This window comes from Mesoplodon bidens, assembly GCF_964165515.1.
Source record: "Mesoplodon bidens genome assembly, chromosome: 5".
Classification (NCBI taxonomy): Eukaryota; Metazoa; Chordata; class Mammalia; order Artiodactyla; family Ziphiidae; genus Mesoplodon; species Mesoplodon bidens.
Genome location: NC_138161.1, coordinates 95,570,769 through 95,592,530, shown reverse-complemented (window position 1 = coordinate 95,592,530; position 21,762 = coordinate 95,570,769). Strand labels below are relative to the sequence as shown.

Genomic DNA, 21,762 nt, shown 5'->3' with positions numbered 1-21,762 from the left:
ATCAAGCTAAGTTTGTTTGGCTTTTGCAATGAGAAGGTGGAGGCTCAGAATCAGGATTGGCCGCTTATACTTGAGAAGTTGATTTGTGTTGCCAGCCACATCTCTTGTAGCCATCAATTTTGTAGGAAATCATTTGTTATACCCTAGGAGATTTGCTTTAACTGTATAATGAGACAGTGATTAATCACTACATAATAGATTGTGTTTACTGGAAAAGTATTCATTTCTTGGGAATGCCTCAAACATCTTTTAGATAAACTGTTATTTGCTTAAAAAAAAGAAAAAGGATCTCTTATTCATAATTTGGAGATCCAGAATGCTTTGAAACTGCAATTTTTTTCATATATCATTTAGTGGCAAAACCTATGTGATTTGAACTCGTTTGGTGGCACAACCTAACTTGAACTAACGTGAAACTGTTGCTAGTCTACTTTTTCCCCACCTAGTTGCGACGACACTTACATTTTGCTGCAGAAATACTCCTTCTGGATTATGTGGATGCTGCCCCAGAGTCCAGTTGGTGTGGAATGAAATATGTGATAAATACACCTTTTAAAATCTGAAAACTTGGGAATTCCCCAGTGGTCCAGTGGTTAAGACTCTACGCTTTCATTGCCAAGGGTGCGGGTTTGATGCCTGGTTGGGGAACTAAGATCCCACAAACCACGCGGTGCGACCAAAAATAAAAATCTGAAAAGCTTTTAAAAAATCTTTTTAAAATCTGTAGACTCCCAAATTCTGAAATGCATTTGGCCCTTAGGGCTTAGGGTAATGGATTATATGGACTTCTGTGAATATGCCCTTAAACCTCTGTTTTCCTTCTTAGACTGTAAACTCCTCGAGAGCTGGGCCTATATCTAATTCATATGTAGCCCTGGTTCTTGGCACATAATAGGCATTCGGTAAATGTTTGGTGAGAGAATGAACTGTGCCAGAACAAACCAGTTAGGTGAAGGGAAACAAACTTGAGAGCAGCACCTGGTTTTTTCCTGGAACACAGACAAAACAGACTGCCTTCAGTTCACAAGAGGCTGAATCATGTTACTTTTGGGGCACTTAAAAATGTTCAGTGTAATGAGAAATTTGGTAGCAAAATACAAAAGCAAAACTTAATGCCTATACTACAATGTCAGCATCTCTTCTATTTTCCTCTCTTATCCACTCACTCCATACAGCTTTAGATTTTTGGCCAACTTCTTGAGAAAGAAAGCCACATGGGAATATCTGTAATTGGAAGACTACTTGGGGTGGGTAAGCAAGTGTGTTTTTACATTCTTCTGAGAATGATCATAAAAGCTTTAAATACCTTAACTAATTCATTAAGGGTTTAGGGGTTTTTTTAATAAATAAAATATAGAAATTATGAATCAGGATTGCAGAGAGAAAAACAGAACATTAGAGAATTTAATTATAATAATAGCAAACTTTTCTGATAGACTACTAGTAGGTAAAAGTAGTTTACATTTAAAATTTTAAAGTACAGTTTAAAATATTCTTTCATGCCTTACATGAGCTTTTCATGATCCATATGAAAATTATTAAAGGTTAAGAAATACTTGTATGTCTTTGTCTTACATGGATTAAAATAACTGTTCACTAACACAGCAATATAATTGTACAGGCTACATAATGCCTTGCTTTAGTAAAAATTCTGTGGACATTTTAAGAAGTGTAGAGAGAAGTCTATTTGAATTATGCAATTGTATTTTTTTCCATTTTATTTAATAAGTTGGCTTGGATACAATGACCCATTGATATTTTTTGATATTTGTAACTGGTACAGCTGAACTTTTTAAAGGATAATTGATATGCTGCCTTCTGCTCAACTAACAGTGCTTTCACTATATGATCAAGTTATTTAAAATGTGTTAAATGAATCACATATTCATGTTGAGAAAGAACCTAGTCAAGAAGTTATAGTAATTAAAAGAGCACTATGCTTATATCAAACTAATTTCTGTTAAATTATTAGTTTAAAATTGCCTTAGTTAGTAATTTCAGTACAACTGCAGAGATTGTGATAAACAGCTCCAGTTGGATCTTGAGTAAAAATCACTGTTGGTGAAATTCCTTGACTGTATCTTTCTGATGATTTTTTTGTGTTTTTTCGTAAAGGAAGGTAGAGATGGCTCATATCTCATACACGTCTGTATCTTTCCTTCCTCCCAGGAGGGAAGTTTCTTAACTAGCTGATCGAAGATAGATCTGGAAAAACATAAATATTTAAGAAATGAATTGGGGGTGGGAAGGGGCGGGGGGAGGAGCCCACAATGGTGCGGATAAGGAATAGTCAGTGAAGTACAAGGAGGATCTAGGAAGTGAGGGGTCTGGAAAGCTACTGGAGTAAAGCTTGAATAAGAGGGAGGATCATTAGATTCAGTGGAGAGATCTAACAAAATGCCCTTCCAAGGAGGCGAAGTGGAGTGATTGAGAGACTGGGTTACAGAGTCATACACGCTTTGATTCAATTCCCAACTCTGCATCTAATCTTAGGCAAGTTGTTTAACCTAACCTCGGTTTATTTTTAAATTTCATTCCATTACATTTATTTTATGGTTCCCAGTGGACTTAAGGTGCGTTAAAAGGTAAACTGAGGGACTTTCCTGGTGGCGCAGTGGTTGAGAATCTGCTCGCCAATGTTCGACCCCTGGTCTGGGAAGATCCCACATGCCACGGAGCAACTAAGCCCGTGCGCCACAACTCCTGAGCCTGCGAGCCACAACCACTGAGCCCACACACCACAACCACTGAAGCCTGCATGCCCTAGAGCCCGCATGCAGCAACTACTAAGCCCATGTGCCACAACTACTGAAGCCCGTGCTCTCTAGGGCCTGCATATCGCAACTACTGAAGCCCACGTGCCTAGAGCCCGTGCTCCATAACAAGAGAAGCCACCGCAATGACAAGCCCACACACCACAACAAAGAGTAGCCCCTGCTCGCCACAACTAGAGAGAGCCCGTGCGCAGCAACAAAGGCCCAACGCAGCCAAAAATAAAATGAAAACAAAGGTAAACTGAGACGTATTGGATTGGCCAAAAAGTTCCTTCGGTTTTAAAGTAAAAATAAAAGACACATTTTTCATTTTCACCAAGAACTTCATTGAACAAAGTATTCACAGTTTTGTTCCACTACCTTCTGTTATTTTTCAGGCAACTTCATAATTGCATCTTCCCAAAACTTTTTCTTTTTGAGCAAAAAACTGTTCCAGGTGCCTTTTACAGTCTTCCAGGGAATTGAAATTTTTTCCATTAAGAGAATTTTGTAAAGACCAAAATAAATGGAAATCTGAAGGTTCAGTGTCTGGTAATGCAGTGGATGAATCAGAACTTCCCAGACAAGCTGTAACAGTTTTTGCCTGGTCATCAAAGAAATATGCGGTTTTGAGTTATCCTGATGGAAGAGTATGCGTTTTCTGTTGACTAATTCTGGACGCTTTTCTTCGAGTGCTGCTTTCAGTTGGTCTAATTGGGAGCAGAACTTGTTGGAATTAATCATTTGATTTTCCTGAAGGAACTCATAATAGAAGACTCCCTTCCAATCCCACCATATACACAGCATCACCTTCTTTGGATGAAGACCGGCCTTTGGTGTGGTCGTTGGTGGTTCATTTCGCTTGCCCCACAATCTCTTCTGTTGCATGTTATTGTACAGTATCCACTTTTCGTCACCCGTCACAATTTGTTTTAAAAACAGAACGTTTTTGTTACATTTCAGTAGAGAATCGCACGCAGAAATACGGTCAAGAAGGTTTTTTTCCCTTAACTTATGTGGAACCTAAACATCAGAGCGATAAACATAACCAAGCTGGTGCAAATGATTTTCATCTCTTGATTTGGATATGTTGAGCATGTCAGCTATCTCCCACGTGGTATAACATTGATCGTTCTCAGTTAATGTCTCGATTTGATCGCTATCGACTTCAATTGGTCTACCCGACCGTGGAGCATCGATTTCCAGCAAGAAATCTCCAGCATGAAACTTCACAAACCACTTTTCACATTCGATCAGTCACAGCACCTTTTCCATACACTGCACAAATCTTTTTTTTTGCGTTTCACTTGGTTTTTACCTTTCTTGAAATAATAACGCATAATATGTGGAAAATGTTGCTTTTTTCTCCCATCCTCAGTATTAAATGGCTACACAAAAATTCACCAATTTTGATAAGTTTTTTTTAATGCACACTAATATGACAGCTGTCACAATACAGTGTAACAAAATTGTTTTGAATGAAGTTAAAGACAATTAAGTGCTACTAGAGCCATCTTATGGAAAAAACCGAATGAACCTTTTGGCCAACCCAATATTAAAAAGCTTAAGTTTTCTGAGCAAAACTCGATTTGGATTGGGCACTGCCAAACCAGAGTGGTTAGGAGTGTTCCACCAGCCACCTCTGGAGGTAGGGGTAGGACTTTTATAGAGAAGAGGAGGAAGTGAAGCAAGGGAATTATTTGATTGGCTGTAGTTTATGTGATTGCCTTATTGGTTTTGTTTGTTTTGTTTTGGCCGTGCTGTGAGGCATGTGGGATCTTAGTTCCCCCATCCCTAGCCCCCTGCAGTGGAAGCGCAGAGTCATAACCACTGGACCACCAGGGAAGTCCCCATTGGTTGTCCTTAGGTTTTGACTTAACCTTGAGGCATTTACAGGCTTAGGTTTTGATTTGCTTACACAGGCTGCTAAGGTATTAGAATCACCTCAGTCTAATGGCCTCCTTGTTTAACTGAACATGTGCAAGAATTGGATTAATTGTAAATATAGTGTTCATGGATCCATGTATGACTCACTGTTATATATTTATATTTGCTTGCTTATTGATAATATATAAACACCTGTAAAGCAAATATCCAACTCAGGAATTTGGAAATTAACAATTACTTGCAACTCCTTGTGTGTTCCTTCCTTCTCTTTTATCATTCTCTTGCTTCAAAAAAGTCTTATTGCATATATATGCATTCCTAAACAATATATTATTTAGTTTTAGTTGGTTTTGAGTTTTGTAAAGAGTATTATGCTGGTATGTGTCTTCTGGAACTTGCTTTTTTCCTCTTAGCAGTATTTTTCAGATTCATCTATGTTGTATACATCTGTAGCTCATTCGTTTTCACTGCGATGTAATAATTTGCTGTGAAAACACTGTAATTATCCATTTTCCTATTGGCGGGTGTTATTTTATTGCTATTACAGGTGGTGCTGTATGAATCCAGCCCTTGAGCACAAGTACTTAAGTTTCTTTTAGGGCTCATCTACCCAGAAGTGGAATTAAATTGTCAGATTGAAGATACACATATCATCACCCTTGTTAGATATTGCCAGATTGCTTCCCAAAGAACTGTCCTACCAGAATATGTTACCATTTCCCCACATCTTTGCCAGCTCCTGGATGAGAAAAAAAAAATCTGTTAATCTGATAGGTATGAAATTGTTTATTTGCATTTCCCTGATTACTGAGGTTGAGTATCTTCTCATTTGTATATTGGCCTCTTCTGGTTTTCCTGCTGTGACCTGCTATTCGTGCTATAATTTGCACATTTTTCTTTTGGGTCATCAGCCTTTTTCATTATTAGCTTGTATTTTATTATTAGCTTGTAGGAATTTTAAATTCTAGATTCTGTAGACCTAAAACAGATAGACTGCCAGATATTTCTCCAGCAAAGGTGGGTTTATTTGGGTTTATTGCAGAGAAGTGCAATTCAGGGTCTGCAACCAGGGCAAACCAGCTGCAAGTCTCGCAGGGCAAGGGAATGAGAAGTCTTTTATAGAGATGAAAATGAAGTTGGGAGGGCTCTAGTAAGCAGAGTCCATGGCTTTTCATTGGCTGAGTCCTTGCCAGGAAAGAAGAGGCATCTTTCTTTTGGGCTGTATTATGTCACAGGGTGTGAGAGCTCCCTCTTCTGACCTCCCAACTCTATTTAATTTTCTGTTCATTAATTTTTTATAAGGCTAATCCTTTCTTTGAATTTTAGCTTGCAGCTGTCTTTTTCTGATCTGTGCCTTCGTTTTTTTGTTTTTTTCTTTCTTGCTCTTCTCATCATGCATACACTGTACTTCCACAGCTGAAGATGCTAGCTCTTATAGCTGACCTTTCCTCCTCTCCTCCGTCTTCTTGTACATAGGGATAATTGTGAAAATCATCATCAACTGTGTGTGTGTGTGTGCGGTGGTGTGCAACAGACTGCTGGGCTGTTTAGTAAGCCTGGAGAGTGATTCTGCTCCCACATGTTGGAAGCTTTTTAAAAAAGTAGTGTGTTTGTTGCCTCTTTGTTTTCAGTTTTGGGCCAGTTACCAGGTCTGAGTCCTTAGGAGAAGTTATACTCAATTTTCTGTTATGCACATAACCAGTGTACATGGTATACTTTTATTTCTGTCTATAATCACTTCCTTTTTTGGTCAATAACTTAGGGAAAGTCTGATCAGAGACTGTTTTTTGGTTTACTCCCTTCTTAGGTTGGGATCTAGATTATTTTAAAATTTAGATAAGACTCTTCCTTATCTAAGAAGTTAATTTATACTGCACTTAGTCTGCCTGGCTACACCCACTGAGGATTTTTTCATTCGTTGGTGACTGTCTTACTGGTGTTCTCCTGTCATTATTTTCCATATTTTTCTTTTCCCCACATAGAATTTACAATGCTTTATAAAATATTTCGCCACTTCCCTGATTTCTGTCCTTTATTAACTGTGGATGCAAAGGAACTGCAGGAGGGCAAGTAGTCAGATGACTTTGTTTTCTACAAGTCAAAAGAAATGCCCATAGAGACTTCACTTCTCTGATTTGGAGCATGCTCTTAGGTGTATCGTTTGAGGGAGCTACTTTAATAAACTATACCTCAAGCAACAATATTTTTCTCAAGAATTCAAAGCCGTATTATATACACACAGACCATGGCAAATACACAGATGGGCTACTTCTTTAAATCCTCCCCTTCAAAGCATAATTTATTAGGATTTATCATATCAGGCTTCATCTGGGGGTATCCTGTTGCTTCTTTTTACCCTAATCAGCCTCTGGGCTTGTCTGGAAGTAGTTTATAATCTACTAGTCTGTGCTGCATGTACTTTTTTTTTTTTTTTGGTATTCTTGGGAATACAACAATTGTCAGGTGAGAAGAAACCATCAACAGAAAGTCTGTATAATCAAAATGTTCTTCCTCCATAGTGACAGGACTAATGTAAGCAGATCAGGTAGCGGGTCCCCAAGAAAGAGCATCAAGAATGGCTTTCTTGACAGAGGAGAATCCATTTTGGCCTAAGCCATTTTGTGCTCTAAACCTGGCGGCAACACTTGCCCTTGAACGGGTCTTAGTAATTAATGATCTTAAGGGAAGAAAGAACGACAGGCAAGAGATGTAACAACAGCAAAGATAATATATCAGTCATAAAGACTCCCAGTTTTATTTCTGTGGTAAAAGATTAGCCTGAAGGGCTCAACCACCAGATCAACTGGAACCTAAGGGATGATGATGTTTGTTGACCTTTTCTGACCCTGGTAACTTCAATCAACTGCAGTTTAGCCTCTGAAGACTGGCCAAGCCCCTTCTTGAATCTGCATGTATCTTTAGCTTAAAATTTCCTAAGTTTTGCTGCTGGGAGACACTGTTTTGGGAAAGATCCCCAGTGTTCTCCTTACTTGGTGCAAGTAATAAATCCTTCCTTCTCCCAATCTTTAGCTTGGTTGTGTTTTTTGGCTTGACACCCACCAAGAGGTGAACCCAGTTTTCGGGTAACACTAATAAGTTTTCAAATAAAGAGTGAAAAGTTAGTTCCTGTTTTTAGCAACAAATGTGATAGGCGGGGAAGGCTGCTTTGACATTTTTCAGACATCCAGAGAAAGTTTGTGGTATTCAGTAGCAGAAGAAAAGTAATTTTCACGCTACCCTTCTGAGTTCTTGGGTGAGACCCCATGTAATAAAAGATTAACAAGAGAAAAACACACAGAAGTTTATTAATATGTATACCTCCAGTATACATGTGAAATACCCAGGGAAAAATGAGTAACTCCCTGAGGTAACCCAAGCCACCAGCTTAAATATTGGGTTGGCCAATAACTTTGTTCAGGTTTTCCCGTAACAGCTTAAGGAAAAGCCCGAATGAACTTTCTGGCCAACCCAATACCATCTTCAGCTAAAGACAAAAGAAAGGTTGGGAGGTTAGGGGTGGAGACTAGTCTTGGGAGGATCCTAAGAAAAGCAAGGGTAGGGTTTGATATGCAGATTTGAATTCCAAGACTCTTTGTCATTTATAGTCATCCCTCACTGCTGGTACCGAGAGGGAGACACCCTTACAAATGGAGATTTGCTTTGTAAATGTCACTCTCCATTGCAAAGGGGTAATTTCTACTCTTGTTTTCAGAGTTTCTCTTGTATCTGTTGTTTCTCAAGATAATCCTCCTGCCTAAGAGGCATATTTTGGGTAGGCATATTTTGCTACCCTTCATTGGGCACAAGCATCACAAGGGTTCTGATTTTGCTGCTTGGAAACGTTTCTCAGACAGTCCGTTGCCTTATAATTACCCCCTTCTTTTCCATTATGCCTGCTTAAACTTAGCTGAAGTCATTGGGCATGAGACTTGAGGATTCAGAATTCCATATGGGGAAATAGGGTCATGTAAAGGCAACTGTCTTTGAAAGTTCTTAAGCATAGAAAAAGGACTGTAAGTGATGGTGAAATATAGAATCAAGGAGTTTTTTTTTTTTTTTTCTTAAAGGGAGAGACTTGAGTGTGTAACCCCTAATGGAAAGGATACAGTCGAGAGTGAAATGCTCCCCAGAGGTTGTTTGCTGAATGAAACTGAATTACAACTTTACAGTAGATGTGAATACACTGATCAATCTTAGCTTCGCTAATAGCGGCATAAACATTAAGTTCATTCTGATGTATTGTAATATGAAGTCTAGTCTCACCTAGAAGTATTCTTGCCAAATACATTGAACTTGAATATCATGTAGCCTGTAGATCTAACTTCCTTCTAGTTCATAGGCAGTATAGAGTATAGAGAAACAAGTTAAACAATACCATGGGAAGTAAACAGAATGTGGGACATTCTGCAGGACAGCTGTCTCCAATAAGTAAATTAGCATAGAGAAGAAAGCAGGAGATGGATTCTTCTGGATGGAGAGATTTAAGAGATAAAACCAAATATATTATATAGTCCTTTAATTGGATCCTAATTTGAACAAATCTGATGTAGAAGACGTTGGTGGAATAATTGGGGAAATTTGAAAATGGACTGGGTATTCGCTACTAAATAGTTGGTGTTAATTTGGGAGGTTTGTTAATGGTATTATGGTTTAGTAGGAAAATGTCTTGATATTTTTGGAGATGTGTACCTGAAGTGTTTAGGGGTAAAGTTATCTTTTTTCTTTTATAAATTTATTCATTTATTGGCTGTGTTGGGGTCTTTGTTGCTGCTGTTCACGGGCTTTCTCTAGTTGTGGTGAGCGGGGGCTACTCTTCGTTGTGGTGCGTGGGCTTCTCATTGCGGTGGCCTCTCTTGTTGTGGAGCACAGGCTCTAGGCACGTGGGCTTCAGTAGTTGCGTTGCACGGGCTCAGTAGTTGTGGTTTGCGGGCTCTAGAGCACAGGGTCAGTAGTTGCTCCGCGGCATGTGGGATCTTCCCGGACCAGGGCTGGAACCCGTGTCCCCTGCAATGGCAGGCGGATTCTTAACCCCTGCGCCACCAGGGAAGCCCTAGGGGTAAAGTATCTTGATGTCTGTGATTTTTTAAAAACTTGTTTTATTGAAGTATAGTTGATTTATAATGTGTTAATTTCTGCTCTACAGCACAATGATTGTTATACACACACACACACACACACATATATACACATTGTTTTTCATAGGCTTTTCCATTATAGTTTGTCACAGGATATTGAATATAGTTTCCTATGCCACACAGTAGGACCTTGTTGTTTATCCATTCTATATATAATAGTTTGCATCTGCTAATCCCAAACTCCCAATACATCCCACTCCACCCCTCTCTCTTTGGCAACCACAAGTCTGTTCTCTATGTCTGTAATTCTGTTTCTGTTTTGTAGATAAGTTCATTTGTGTCATATTTTAGAGTCTACATATAAGCGATATCATATAATACTGGTCTTTCTCTGTCTGACTTCACTTAGTATGATAATCTCTAGGTCCATCCATGTTGCTGCAGATGGCATTATTTAATTATTTTTTATGGCTGAGAAATATTCCATTGTGTGTGTGTGTACCTTTATCCATTGATGTCTGTGATTGACTTTAAAATACTTCAGCAAAAACAAAAGATGGAACAAATACAGTAACAGTATTAACAATTTGTAAACCTTCACGGTGGACATTATGGATGTCTGTTATATTAATTTCTCTGCCTTTCTCTGTGTTTGACATTTTTCTTAATAAAAAGACTAAAACAATCGAGAAAGAGTGAGAGGTTGAATGTACTAGATGAAAAAGGATAATCAGAAGTGTAAGATTACTGAAAAGATAGGGAGAGATAGGATTTAAATCTCAGGAGGAGGAATTGACCCAAATGACAGAAAAGTCAGCTTCTCTATTCTAACAGAAGGGAAGGAGGAGCATATGATGAGTCAGTCCTGTATGTATCATTTTGTAAAACTAATAGTGGAAAATTGAAAGAGTTCATGTCTGGTGGCTTCTGTTTTCTCTGTGATATAGAAGGTAAGCTCACTTGCTGCAAAGAGGGGTTGTGAGAAGATCAGAGGCTGGCGAAGGATGCAAAGGAGCTGAAATCGTTGATACTGAGTGGACGTGATGGGTAAAAGGCTGCATATGGTAGCCAGGTGGTTTTGAGGGCCCAGCTAGATTGCTTATATGAACTTGTAGTAGAACTAACTTGCCCCGCTGTTTGACTTTTCAATCCGTGTTTGATAGATTGAGTGCTGGCTGAAAGAAAGTACAGAGTTGGGTTCATCGAAGTTGTGATTTTTGTCGGTTGAATGTGACCAAATAGAAGGGCAGGGGAAACTAGGGTACTGGCAGAGTTGTTGATGAAGTGCTGGACCTGAAATTCAGCCTGTATGAGAAGGGAGTGCAGCTTGCAACTAGAAGATGAATAAGTTCTGGAGATCTAATGCACAGTGAGTGTAGTCAGCCACGCTGTGTTATATACTTCAAAGCTGCTAAGAGACTAGATCTTAACTGTTCTCTCCACAAAAAAGAAATCGTAATTATGTGATGTGATGGAGGTGTTAGTTAACGCTTTGGTGGTAATCATATAGATATATAAAGGTCAAATCGACAGGTATGTCTTAAACTTACACCATGTTATATGCCAGTTGTACATACCTCAATTTTAAAAAGGGGGAATTGCCACAAACTCACTCTATTTCACATTGGACCCCTTATCTTTCATATAAACCTTCTGCCTGTCATGGACTGTAAAGGGTCTGGGATTTTACCTACTTATAAGCTTATAAATTAGTCTGTTAGTGTTTTGTGGATGCTGGCAGAAGACATAAGACTCTTGGGTCAGAGACCAAGGACGTTATTACTCGCAGCACCCCATGTAGCATGGCCTGACGTTGGTTTTTGCCCGTTCCCCATGCTCCTCAGTCCCATGGAGGTGACCCAGGTGTGCCTAGATGGATGCCACATATGCATTGGGTTTGCATCGCACTCTAGAAACACTGAGCTTAGGGAATTTACCACTTTTACAGTAAGAAGCAGCAAGGTCTCTCTTTGTCTTGGGGCAGACGTTGTCTCATCCCTCAAGGTTGCTCACTCCAAATGCAGCTTTGAGAAACGGCTTAGGTAAAAGTAACTAGGGTCTTGTATTTTTGGCATATGCAGCAAGAATGTGCAGGGATGCTCAGGGCCCCATGGCCTCTCCTAGTATTCCCCCTCCACAGAGTAGTGCTGGTGATGAGGGAACTGCTTCCTCTTTGTCATTTCTATTCGCGGTACCTCCATCCTTTTGGCACCCAAGCTGGAAAATTTCATTCACTTGGAACAACTCATAGTCTTTCCTGAATAACTCTTGTTAGCTGCAGATAGCTCTTCTTTAGAGGGTCCCTTGTGTGTTTGTGGCTTTGGGGGTGGAAAAGCAGAAGAGTTGGGTAAGAGGTGGTTTTGAATGCCCTTAAAAGTTATATGAGACTTCTTTGAGCCCCTTGATATACCTACAGAAAGTCATTCTGTAGAAAGAGAAAAACAAAGCAGGTATGAAGAGAGAAGCAGGACAGGTAGTGAAAGAATACTGCCAGTTTCCAGTCTCTGTTTTCTTCTTGAGGTCATAACATCCTTGCCTTTTACTTCTAGGATTCATGCTAAATCCTTAGAATGAATTTTCCTATAGTTCTTAGATTATTTTCAGGTTGGTTAATTTACTGGAGAATGAAGTGTCTCAGGTGCTAGAGATGTAGCAAAGAGTAAAGTGAGCAAAGTCCCTGCCTTTAAGGAGCTTACACTCTACTAGGAGGAAGCAGACAACAAATAAGCAAATACATGTTAGATGGCATTGAGTATTACAGTGAAAAATAAGACAGGGTAAGGGGCCTAGTTGGGTACATATGTGCTATCGGTGAAGGTTGCTCTGAGAAGGTAACATTTGAACCGAGGTAAGGGTGCAAGCAGTGAAGATATCAGGGGCAAGAGGGTTCCGGGCAGAGGTAAGAGCAAGTGCAAAGACTGAAGCTGGAGCCTGCTTAGGGTGTTCAAGGAACATCAAGAAAGCTTTTGAGTGGCTGGAGCAGAGAGGGGTAGGGGGAGGAGAGATACGAGGTCAGAGGGGGTGTGTGTAAGAGACTGTGTAGGGCTGTGTGGGTCAAGATAAAGAGTTAGATTTTGCTCTGAGTGGAGTGAAAAGCCATTGTAGGATTTAAAGCAGAAGAGTGACTTGTTTTAAAAGCATCTCTGGTTACTATATTTAGAATAGACTGGAGAGTGGGCAAGGGCAGTAGAAAGGAGACCAGGTGGATGATGGTGGCTTGGACCAAGGTAGTCAAAGTGGAGGTAATCAGAGTTGGTCAAATCCTGGATGTGTTTTGAAGGAATGCCTGACATGATTTGCTGATGGATTAGATGTAGGGTATGAAAGAAACAGAACAGAGCCGTTAAGGATGACTCTCAGGTTTTTGGCTTAAACAGTTGGAAGGATGGAATTGCCATTTACAGAGATGGGGAAGACTTAAGGGTGGTGTGGGGTTCAATTTTGAAATAAGTTGAGGTGTCTGTTAGGCATCCAAGTGTGGATGTCTACTGGTGCCCTTGAAACTGTTGTAAAGTATTTCTCCCTGGACTCCATTCTAGTACTGATTCTCTATAATTAAGTCTTGAATACTACAACTCAAGCTGTCTCTTCCTTCCTCTGATCCCATTCCTCCATAAAGTCCTTTAGTAAATAATCTAGGTCTATATTTACTAAGCAGTTTTAAGTTCCAGTAATAATTATCTCACTTGAGTTTCAGAGGGACCAAAAGGAAGTTACATGTCAGTATTTAAAAAGCAGATTAATATGTAAATGGGGAACTGAGTCAGTCTGTCTCTCTTTCTTTTTGAATAGTGACTTTCATTTGTTAGTTTCTGAGGTAAACAAATTCAAGGATGAGTGAGCTGGAACAGTTGAGGCAAGAAGCCGAGCAGCTGCGGAATCAGATCCAGGTAAGAGCAAACTTTTTCATTATGAAATTTTAACATTTTTATGTAATACCAGCGATGAACAAAATTTGTGCATTAGTTTATCAGTCTACATATATCAAATAATTTGTAAGGTGAGAAATGGTCGATTTGTTTTTATCATGCCTCTGAAGAACTCTCCAAAAATCATTCCTAACAAATACCTATGTGGACCAACGGCCCCTGTGTCCCTAAGAAGTTAATAGTGTACATGTAATCTCTGCTGACATGATAATTCTCTTCTACTCACACACCTGGAATCGTAGTTTGATTTTTGGTATGATGAAGCATAATGTAATATCATAATGTTACATAATATCACATAATGTAATCTATTAGAAAATTAATCTCTAAACCATTAGATTGCAGAAAACATTAAAATTATTGGTGGCATCATGAAGATGTCTGTCATCTTTACTCTTGGAAATCAATTCAAAACAGTAAAGAGCATAAGGAACAAATTACAAGCTTCATCTTTAACAAAATTAAAGACACTTAGAACTGCAAAACCTAATAGAGTGGGGAAAAGTTGTCAAATGTTAGGGTGTGGAAAGGCTCTGAGAGAGGGTTTCTGTGGCTGTAAATCTCATACTCCCTCAGGGACAACATCATTCCTTTCTTTTGGAACAGTGAAAACAGATGCTTCCCTGGACTGAGAAATATCAAGGAGGGCAGAAATAAACATGAAAGGATATAGACATGCTGTCTTTTAGGAAGCCTCTTGGTGAGAAGGTAGAGGAGAGACTGAATTGTGTATAGCCTGCTGCTGCCTACTTCTTTTCACAGGGAAAATTAAGAGCTAAACAACTTACAAATATAAATGAAAAACTTCATAACGAAGCATGGAGAATCCAAGTTATTAGTAACTTGGAACACTGCTGTGGTCTCTCCAGTATGAATCTTTTGCAGTAGCGATTTCAGAATTACTTATCTAATTTAAAAGTGAAGAATAAGAAAAAAGGAACAATCATAGGATCTATGCAAAGATATTACAGGAAAGAGAGGAAAGGAACAGGAAAATCGAGGGATGGGGGAAGAACACTCAGCAGAAAAATGTTGGTTCTGAGCGGATTAAAATCATAATCATTCTGATCACCAGGAATTCAAGGAAGTTAGTGATTTAAATGTGAATGAGAACTCTGAGTGGATACCTTAGGTGTCTGAACAAACCTGTCAAAACAAAGGAGGGATTTATTTTTTCTGGGATGATTAGAGAAGGCTTCATAGGCTAATCTCTGAGTTAGATGTTGCTACCACCACCAGAATGGATTCTCCACCATCTCTACTTTGTGTCACTTGCTCCAGATGCTGAGCAGGAATGACTGATTGGCCAAGCACATTGGTCACATGGCCGTCTCATTTTTAAAAATCTTTTCTCTGTATCTGTAAGCTTGGCTTTTTGTTTTTTGTCTTTCTTTAGCTTGCACATATAAGTGAGATTATGTGGTATTTGTCTTTCTCTGTCTGACATATTTCTCTTAGTGTAATGCCCTCAAGGTCCATCCATGTTGTCACCACAAATGGCAAGGTAGTCTTTTTTATGGCTGAATAATATTCCATTGTGTGTATGTATGTGTGTGTGTGTGTGTATGTATCTCACATTTTCTTATCCTTTCATCTGTCAACAGATACTTAGGTTGTTTCCATATCTTGATTATTATAAATAATGCTGCAGTGAACATGGGGGTGCATATATCTTTTTGAGTTAGGGTTTTTGTTTTCTTTAGATAAATACCCAGAAGTGGAACTGTTGGATCATACGGTGGTTCTTCTTTTAATTTTTGAGGAACCTACATACTGTTTTCCATAATGGCTGCACCAATTTGCAGCCCCACCATCAGTCCCCAGTGTTCCCTTTTCCCCACATCCTCGTCAACACTTGCTATTTCTTCTCTGTCTCTTTTTTTTTTTTTTTTTTTTTTTTTGCTGTACGTGGGCCTCTCACCGTTGTGGCCTCTCCCGTTGCGGAGCACAGGCTCCAGACGCACAGGCTCAGTGGCCATGGCTCAAAGGCCCAGCCTCTCCGCAGCATGTGGGATCCTCCTGGACCGGGGCACGAACCCGTGTCCCCTGCATCGGCAGGCAGACTCTCAACCACTGCGCCACCAGGGAAGCCCCCTATGTCTTCTCTTTTTGATGATAGCCATTCTGACAGATGTGAGTTGCTCTCTCATTGTGGTTTTTATTTGCATTTCCTTGATGATTAGTGATGTTGAACACATTTTCATGTACCTGTTGGCCATCTGTATGTCTCCTTTGGAAAAATGCCAGTCAGACCCTCTGCCCATTTTATTTATTTTTATTATTTTATTATTTTATTTTTTGGCTACGTTGGGTCTTCATTGCTGTGTGCAGGCTATCTCTAGTTGTGGAGAGTGGGGGCTGCTCTGTTGCGGTGTGCGGGCCTCTCACTGCAGTGGCTTCTCTTTGTTGCGGAGTACAGGCTCTAGGCATGCGGGCTGCAGTAGTTGTGGCTCACGGGCTCTAGAGCACAGGCTCAGTAGTTGTGGCACACAGGCTTAGTTGCTCCGTGGCATGTGGGATCTTCCTGGACCAGGGCTCAAACCCGTGTCCCCTGCATTGGCAGGCAGATTCTTAACCACTGCGCCACCAGGGAAGTCCTCTTCTGCCCATTTTAAAAATCAGATTATTTGTTTTATTTTTCTGTTGAGCTCTATGAGTTCTTTATATGTTGTGGATATTAATCCCTTATACGATATACGATTTGCAAATATTTCTCTCATTCAGTAGGTTGACTTTTCATTTTATTGATGGTTTTCTTTGCTGTCAGAAGCTTTTTAGTTTAATGTAGTCCCACTTGTTTATTTTTGCTTTTGTTATCTTTGCTTTTGTGGTCAAATCCAAAAAATCATCACGAAGACTGATGTCAGTGAGCTTACTGAATATGTTTTCTTCCAGGAGTTTTATGATTTCAGATCTTGCATTCATGTCTTTGATCCATTTTGAGTTAATTTTTGTGTATTAAGTAAGATAGTGGTCCAGTTTCATTCTTTTGCACGTAGCTGTTCAGTTTTCCCAACACCACTTATTGAAGAGACTGTCTTTTCCCCGTTTTGTATTCTTGGCTCCTTTGTTGTAAATTAATTGATCATATATGTGTGGATGTATTTCTCTGCTATCTGTTCTGTTCCATTGATCTATGTATCTGTTTTTGTGCCAATATCATACTGTCTTAATTACTATAGCTTTGTAATATAGCTTGAAATCAGGGCATGTGATGCCTCCAACTTTGTTCTTCTTTCTCAAGCTTGATTTGGCTATTTGGGGTCTTTTCTGGTTTTATACAAATTTTAGTATTGTTTGTTTTATTTCTATGGAAAATGTTATTTGGATTTTGATAGAGATTGCATCGAATCTGTAGATTGTTTGGGGTAGTAGGGACATTTTAACAGTACTCTTCCAGTCTGTAAGCACAGAATATCTTTTCATTTATTTGTGTCATCTTCAGTTTCTTTCATCAGTGTCTTAGTTTTCAGTGTACAGGTCTTTCACCTTCTTGGTTAAATTTATTTCTAGGTAATTTATCCTTTTTGATGCAATTGTAAATGGGATTGTTTTCTTAATTTCTCTTTGTGATAGTTCTTTATTAGTGTATAGAAATGCAGTTGATTTCTGTATATTTATTTTGTATCCTGCAACTTTACCAAATTCACTTACTAGTTCTCAGTTTTGATGGAGTCCTTAGTGTTTTTTGTATATAATATCATGTCATCTGCAAGTAGCAATAGTTTTACTTCTTCCTATCATATTTGGATGCCCTTTATTTATTTTATTTCTTTTCTTTGCCTAATCACTCAGGCTAGGACTTCCAATACTATGCTGAATCAAAGTGGCAAGCATGGGCATCCTTGCCTTGCTCCTGATCTTAGAGGGAAAGCTTTCAGCTTTTCACCATTGAGTATGTTATATATGTCATATATGGCCTTTATCATGTTGAGGTACATTCCCTCTATATCCACTTTGTTGAGAGTTTTTATCATAAATCGATATTGGATATTGAAGTTTGTCAAAAGCTTTTTCTGCATCTGTTGAGGTGATTTTATGATATTCATCCTTCATTTTGTTTATGTGGTGTATCACATTGATTCATTTGTGGGTGTTGAACCATACTTGCATCCCTTGAATAAATCCCACTTGATCATGGTGTACGATCCTTTTGATGTGTTGAATTCTGTTTGTTAATATTTTCTTGAGGATTTTTGAATCTATGTTCATCAGGGATATTGGCCTGCAATTTTCATTTTTTGTGGTGTTCTTGTCTGGAGTGACTGGCCAATCACTTGGTCATGTGCTGATCTCATTTAATGCTTGTAATAACCCTATGAGGTAGATGGTGTTACTTCGTAGCTGAGGAGACTGAGCCTCAGTGAGATTAAGTAACTGGCGAAGGTAACATAACTATGAAGTGGTAGATCAGGACTCAAGCCAGGTGTATTTTGGTCCCAGAGCCTGTGCCATAGGTACCCCTGTGGCCCTGCCTCCCCATCATGTCTGCTAAGATCTGGCTCTGTAGCCTGTGCTATAGCCACATGAATCTGGTTGTCATTCCCTGAACATGCATTGCTCTTTTCCACTTTGTTGCCTTTTTTCAAATCGTTTCCTTCGCGTGGAATTATACTACCTACCTCTGCTCTAATTTTGTTCCTGGGACTTCTATTCATTGAATCCTAGTCTTCCTCTAAAAAGCCTCCCAGAGTCCTGCACTTGGATTTCTTATTCTTTTGTTGGAAGGCGGCATTGCCTGGTGGAAGGGACATGGATTCCATCTTTTAATTATTTTGTGGCCAGGACATGTTTACAGCTTTTTTTGAATGCTTAATGTCTTTGCCCACTATATAGGTTTGCGGAGAGGAGTAAACAAAATGACATGTAAAGGATTTAGATCAATGCCAGTAAGTGGCAGTTCCTTACTTGTACAACCCTTTGGATTTGTGTTACAAGGCTGATTACAGCCCACCTGATATTATGGTTCCTTGTGCACATTTGTCTTTACTACCTGTACTTGGCTGGGAAATTCTGTGTTTTAATTATCTTTGTATCTCACCAGCATCCAAGCAGAATGTCATGGGCATAGTTGCTCACTGAATCATCTTCCATGATTTCAAGTAACCATGTGTATGTAAAATACCATGTACTTATCAGTTTCATCATGTCATGCTATATTTAAAGACCATTTCTTCCTTCTTTCATTTTCCCCCTTAATTCCAGAAATATAATTTAACTATATATTTAACTATGGTATAACACATGACATAATAGAAATGTATGCTATTTGGTGCAATACATATTTCCTTTAAAAAGTTTATTTTATTTTATATTGGAGTAGCATTGATTATAATTCATTTTAAATTAAAAAAACAGAAATAGAGAAAATGTAGATTGTCTTTTGTAATTGTTACTTGTTTGATTTGGAGTGAGAAACACCACTTTTATTTTGCACAAAGATATTAATATCAGAGCTTTATTTCTTAAGGTGGGCAATAAAGAATTCAGCTGTTAATTGGGAGTGATTCTCTTATATTCAGTTTTATAATGGATAAAAGTGTTCATAAGTTCAGTAATTTTAACTTGCAGTGTTTTAATTGTGTTGTTAATATTAAGGTAAGCTCTATGAGGGCAGGGATTTTTGGTTTGTCTACTGCTCTATCCATGGTGCCTAGCATAGTACCTGACACAGTGTGCAACAGACTTTTTTTATTGAATGACTGAATTAAGAAAGATGATCTAAACAGTGATAGTTCATTTTCATAAAGCTTAAAATCAGAGAGCTCTTTTTATAGAATTGTCTTCTACCCCAGCATTTTTGGACATGGCTCAGGCTGTCACTGTCATTTCTGGAAATTCTTTTCATTGTAGGAAAGTGGGCTAAATTATTCCTTGCCAAATGAGGTTTCTAAACCCACAATCTGAGAATGAGAGAATCAAATCATATGTTTGTGTAACTACTTATGAACACCCTTACATAGAAATAGTCTAAGTGCTTATAAATAGGTTGAAAAGGCCGCCAAAAAGATTGCATACTTATCCAGTCTTTGTTGCAGACGGTGGCAGGCATCCCCTGGCTGAATGGAACAGGTTGTCCTTTGGGGACAGTAATTCAACATATCGTGTGTGTCTCTCTGCACAGAAGCGTGCACAGCACACTGGGGAAGAATAGAGTTGAAGACAACACTACCCTAACCTTTGGGGGAAAAAATTGGAACAAATCTAGTAGGAAGAATTAATTGTGCTTCCCATGTATATGAATCCTCTAAATTTATCATTAACTGATAAACTTGATTTAAAACATTTTGTTGCTTATTAAACATGTTCTTTGCTTGCCGTTACTTATTTTGTTACATTAATTTTTGTTTCACTATCTTCCGTTTAATAATTCTCTTCTTTAAAAAAAAAAAAATTCTCTTCAGTTTGTGTAAAAATTTAAGGTCTTTTTGAAAGGCTACCCTATAATACTTAGGCAAAAACACTTGATTACATGTAGGGAATTTGCTTTTAATATAAAAATATAACTCATTATATAAAAAATTATTTTCCTGACATACTGTATCTTTTTATCATGTTAGATCAAAAGTATTTTATTTCTAATAGCACCTGTATACAGTATACTTGCAAAGTATTTTAAAGAAATGTTATTTTAAAATTAAATTTTAATTGAGGTATAGTTGTACAATATTATATAAGTTTCAGATGTACAACATAGTGATTCATAATTTTTAAAGGTTATATTCCATTTATAGGTATTTTAAAATATTGGCTATATTCCCTGTGTTGTGCAGTATGTCCTTATAGCTTATTTATTTTATATGTAGTAGTTTATACCTCTTAATTTCCTAAGCCTATCTTGCCCCTCCCTCTTCCCTCTTCCCACTGGTAACCAGTAGTTTGCTCTCTATATCTGTAAGTCTTTTTCTTTTTTGTTGTATTCACTAGTTTGTTTTATTCTTTAGATTCCACATCTAAGTGATATCATACAATATTTGTCTCAACTAAAAGCTGCTTCTTTGAAAACATAAACAAAATTGATAAAGCTTTAGCCAGAGTCATCAAGAAAAAAGGGAGAGGGCTCAAATCAATAAAATTAGAAATGAAAAAGGAGAAGTTACAATGGACACCACAGAAATACAAAGGATCATAAGACACTACTATAAGCAACTATATGACAATAAGTTGGACAACTTAGAAGAAATGGGCTAATTTTTAGAAAGGTACAACCTTCCAAGACTGAACCAGGAAGAAATAGAAAATATGAACAGCAGAATCACAAGTACTGAAATTGAAACTGTGATTAAAAAACCTCCAACAGGGCTTCCCTGGTGGCGCAGTGGTTGGGAGTCCGCCTGCCAATGCAGGGGACGTGGGTTCGTGCCCCGGTCCGGGAGGATTCCACATGCCGTGGAGCGGCTGGGCCCGTGAGCCGTGGCCGCTGGGCCTGCGCGTCCGGAGCCTGTGCTCCGCAACGGGAGAGGCCACAACAGTGAGAGGCCCGCATACGGCAAAACAACAACAACAACAACAAAAACCTCCAACAAACAAAAGTCCAGGACCAGATGGCTTCGCAGGCAAATTCTATCAAACATTTAGAGAAGAGTTAACACTTATCCTTCTGAAACTATTCCAAAAAATTTCAGAGGAAGGAACACTCCCAATCTCATTCTATGTGGCCACCATCACCCTGCTACCAAAACCAGACAAAGATACCACAAAAAAAAGAAAATTACAGGCCAGTATCACTGATGAACATAAATGCAAAAATCCTCAACAAAATACTAGCAAGCCAGATCCAATATACATTAAAAGGATCATACACCATGATCAAGTGGGATTTATTCCAAGGATGCAAGGATTTTTCAGTATCCACAAATCAATCAGTGTGATACACCACATTAAGAAATTGAAGAATAAACACCATATGATCATCTCAGTAGATGCAGAAAAAGCTTTGATGCAATTCAACACCCATTTATGATAAAAAAAAACTCTCCAGAAAGTGGGCATAGAGGGAACCTACCAACATAATAAAGACCATATATGACAAACCCACAGCAAACATCATACTTAATGGTGAAAAGCTGAAAGCATTTTCTCTAACATCAGGAACAAGAATGTCCACTCTCACCACTT

General features: G+C 38.7%; 1 protein-coding gene across 8 annotated transcripts in view; it reads left to right on the top strand.

The window, feature by feature from the left end:
* Nucleotides 1-21,762, top strand: part of GNB4 (G protein subunit beta 4) — a 71,350-nt gene that overhangs the window by 25,482 nt on the left and 24,106 nt on the right. For 5 of the 8 annotated variants that reach the window (XM_081234764.1, XM_081234767.1, XM_081234763.1 and 2 more), the window contains one exon: nt 13,508-13,605. In XM_081234764.1, coding sequence (XP_081090890.1) covers nt 13,549-13,605 — 57 coding nt within the window. In that variant the 5' untranslated portion in view covers nt 13,508-13,548. Of the gene's footprint in view, nt 1-13,507; nt 13,606-18,688; nt 18,757-19,682; nt 19,852-21,762 lie in introns of those variants that run through there. The other 3 variants (XM_081234768.1, XM_081234769.1, XM_081234765.1) reach the window with 3 other exon arrangements.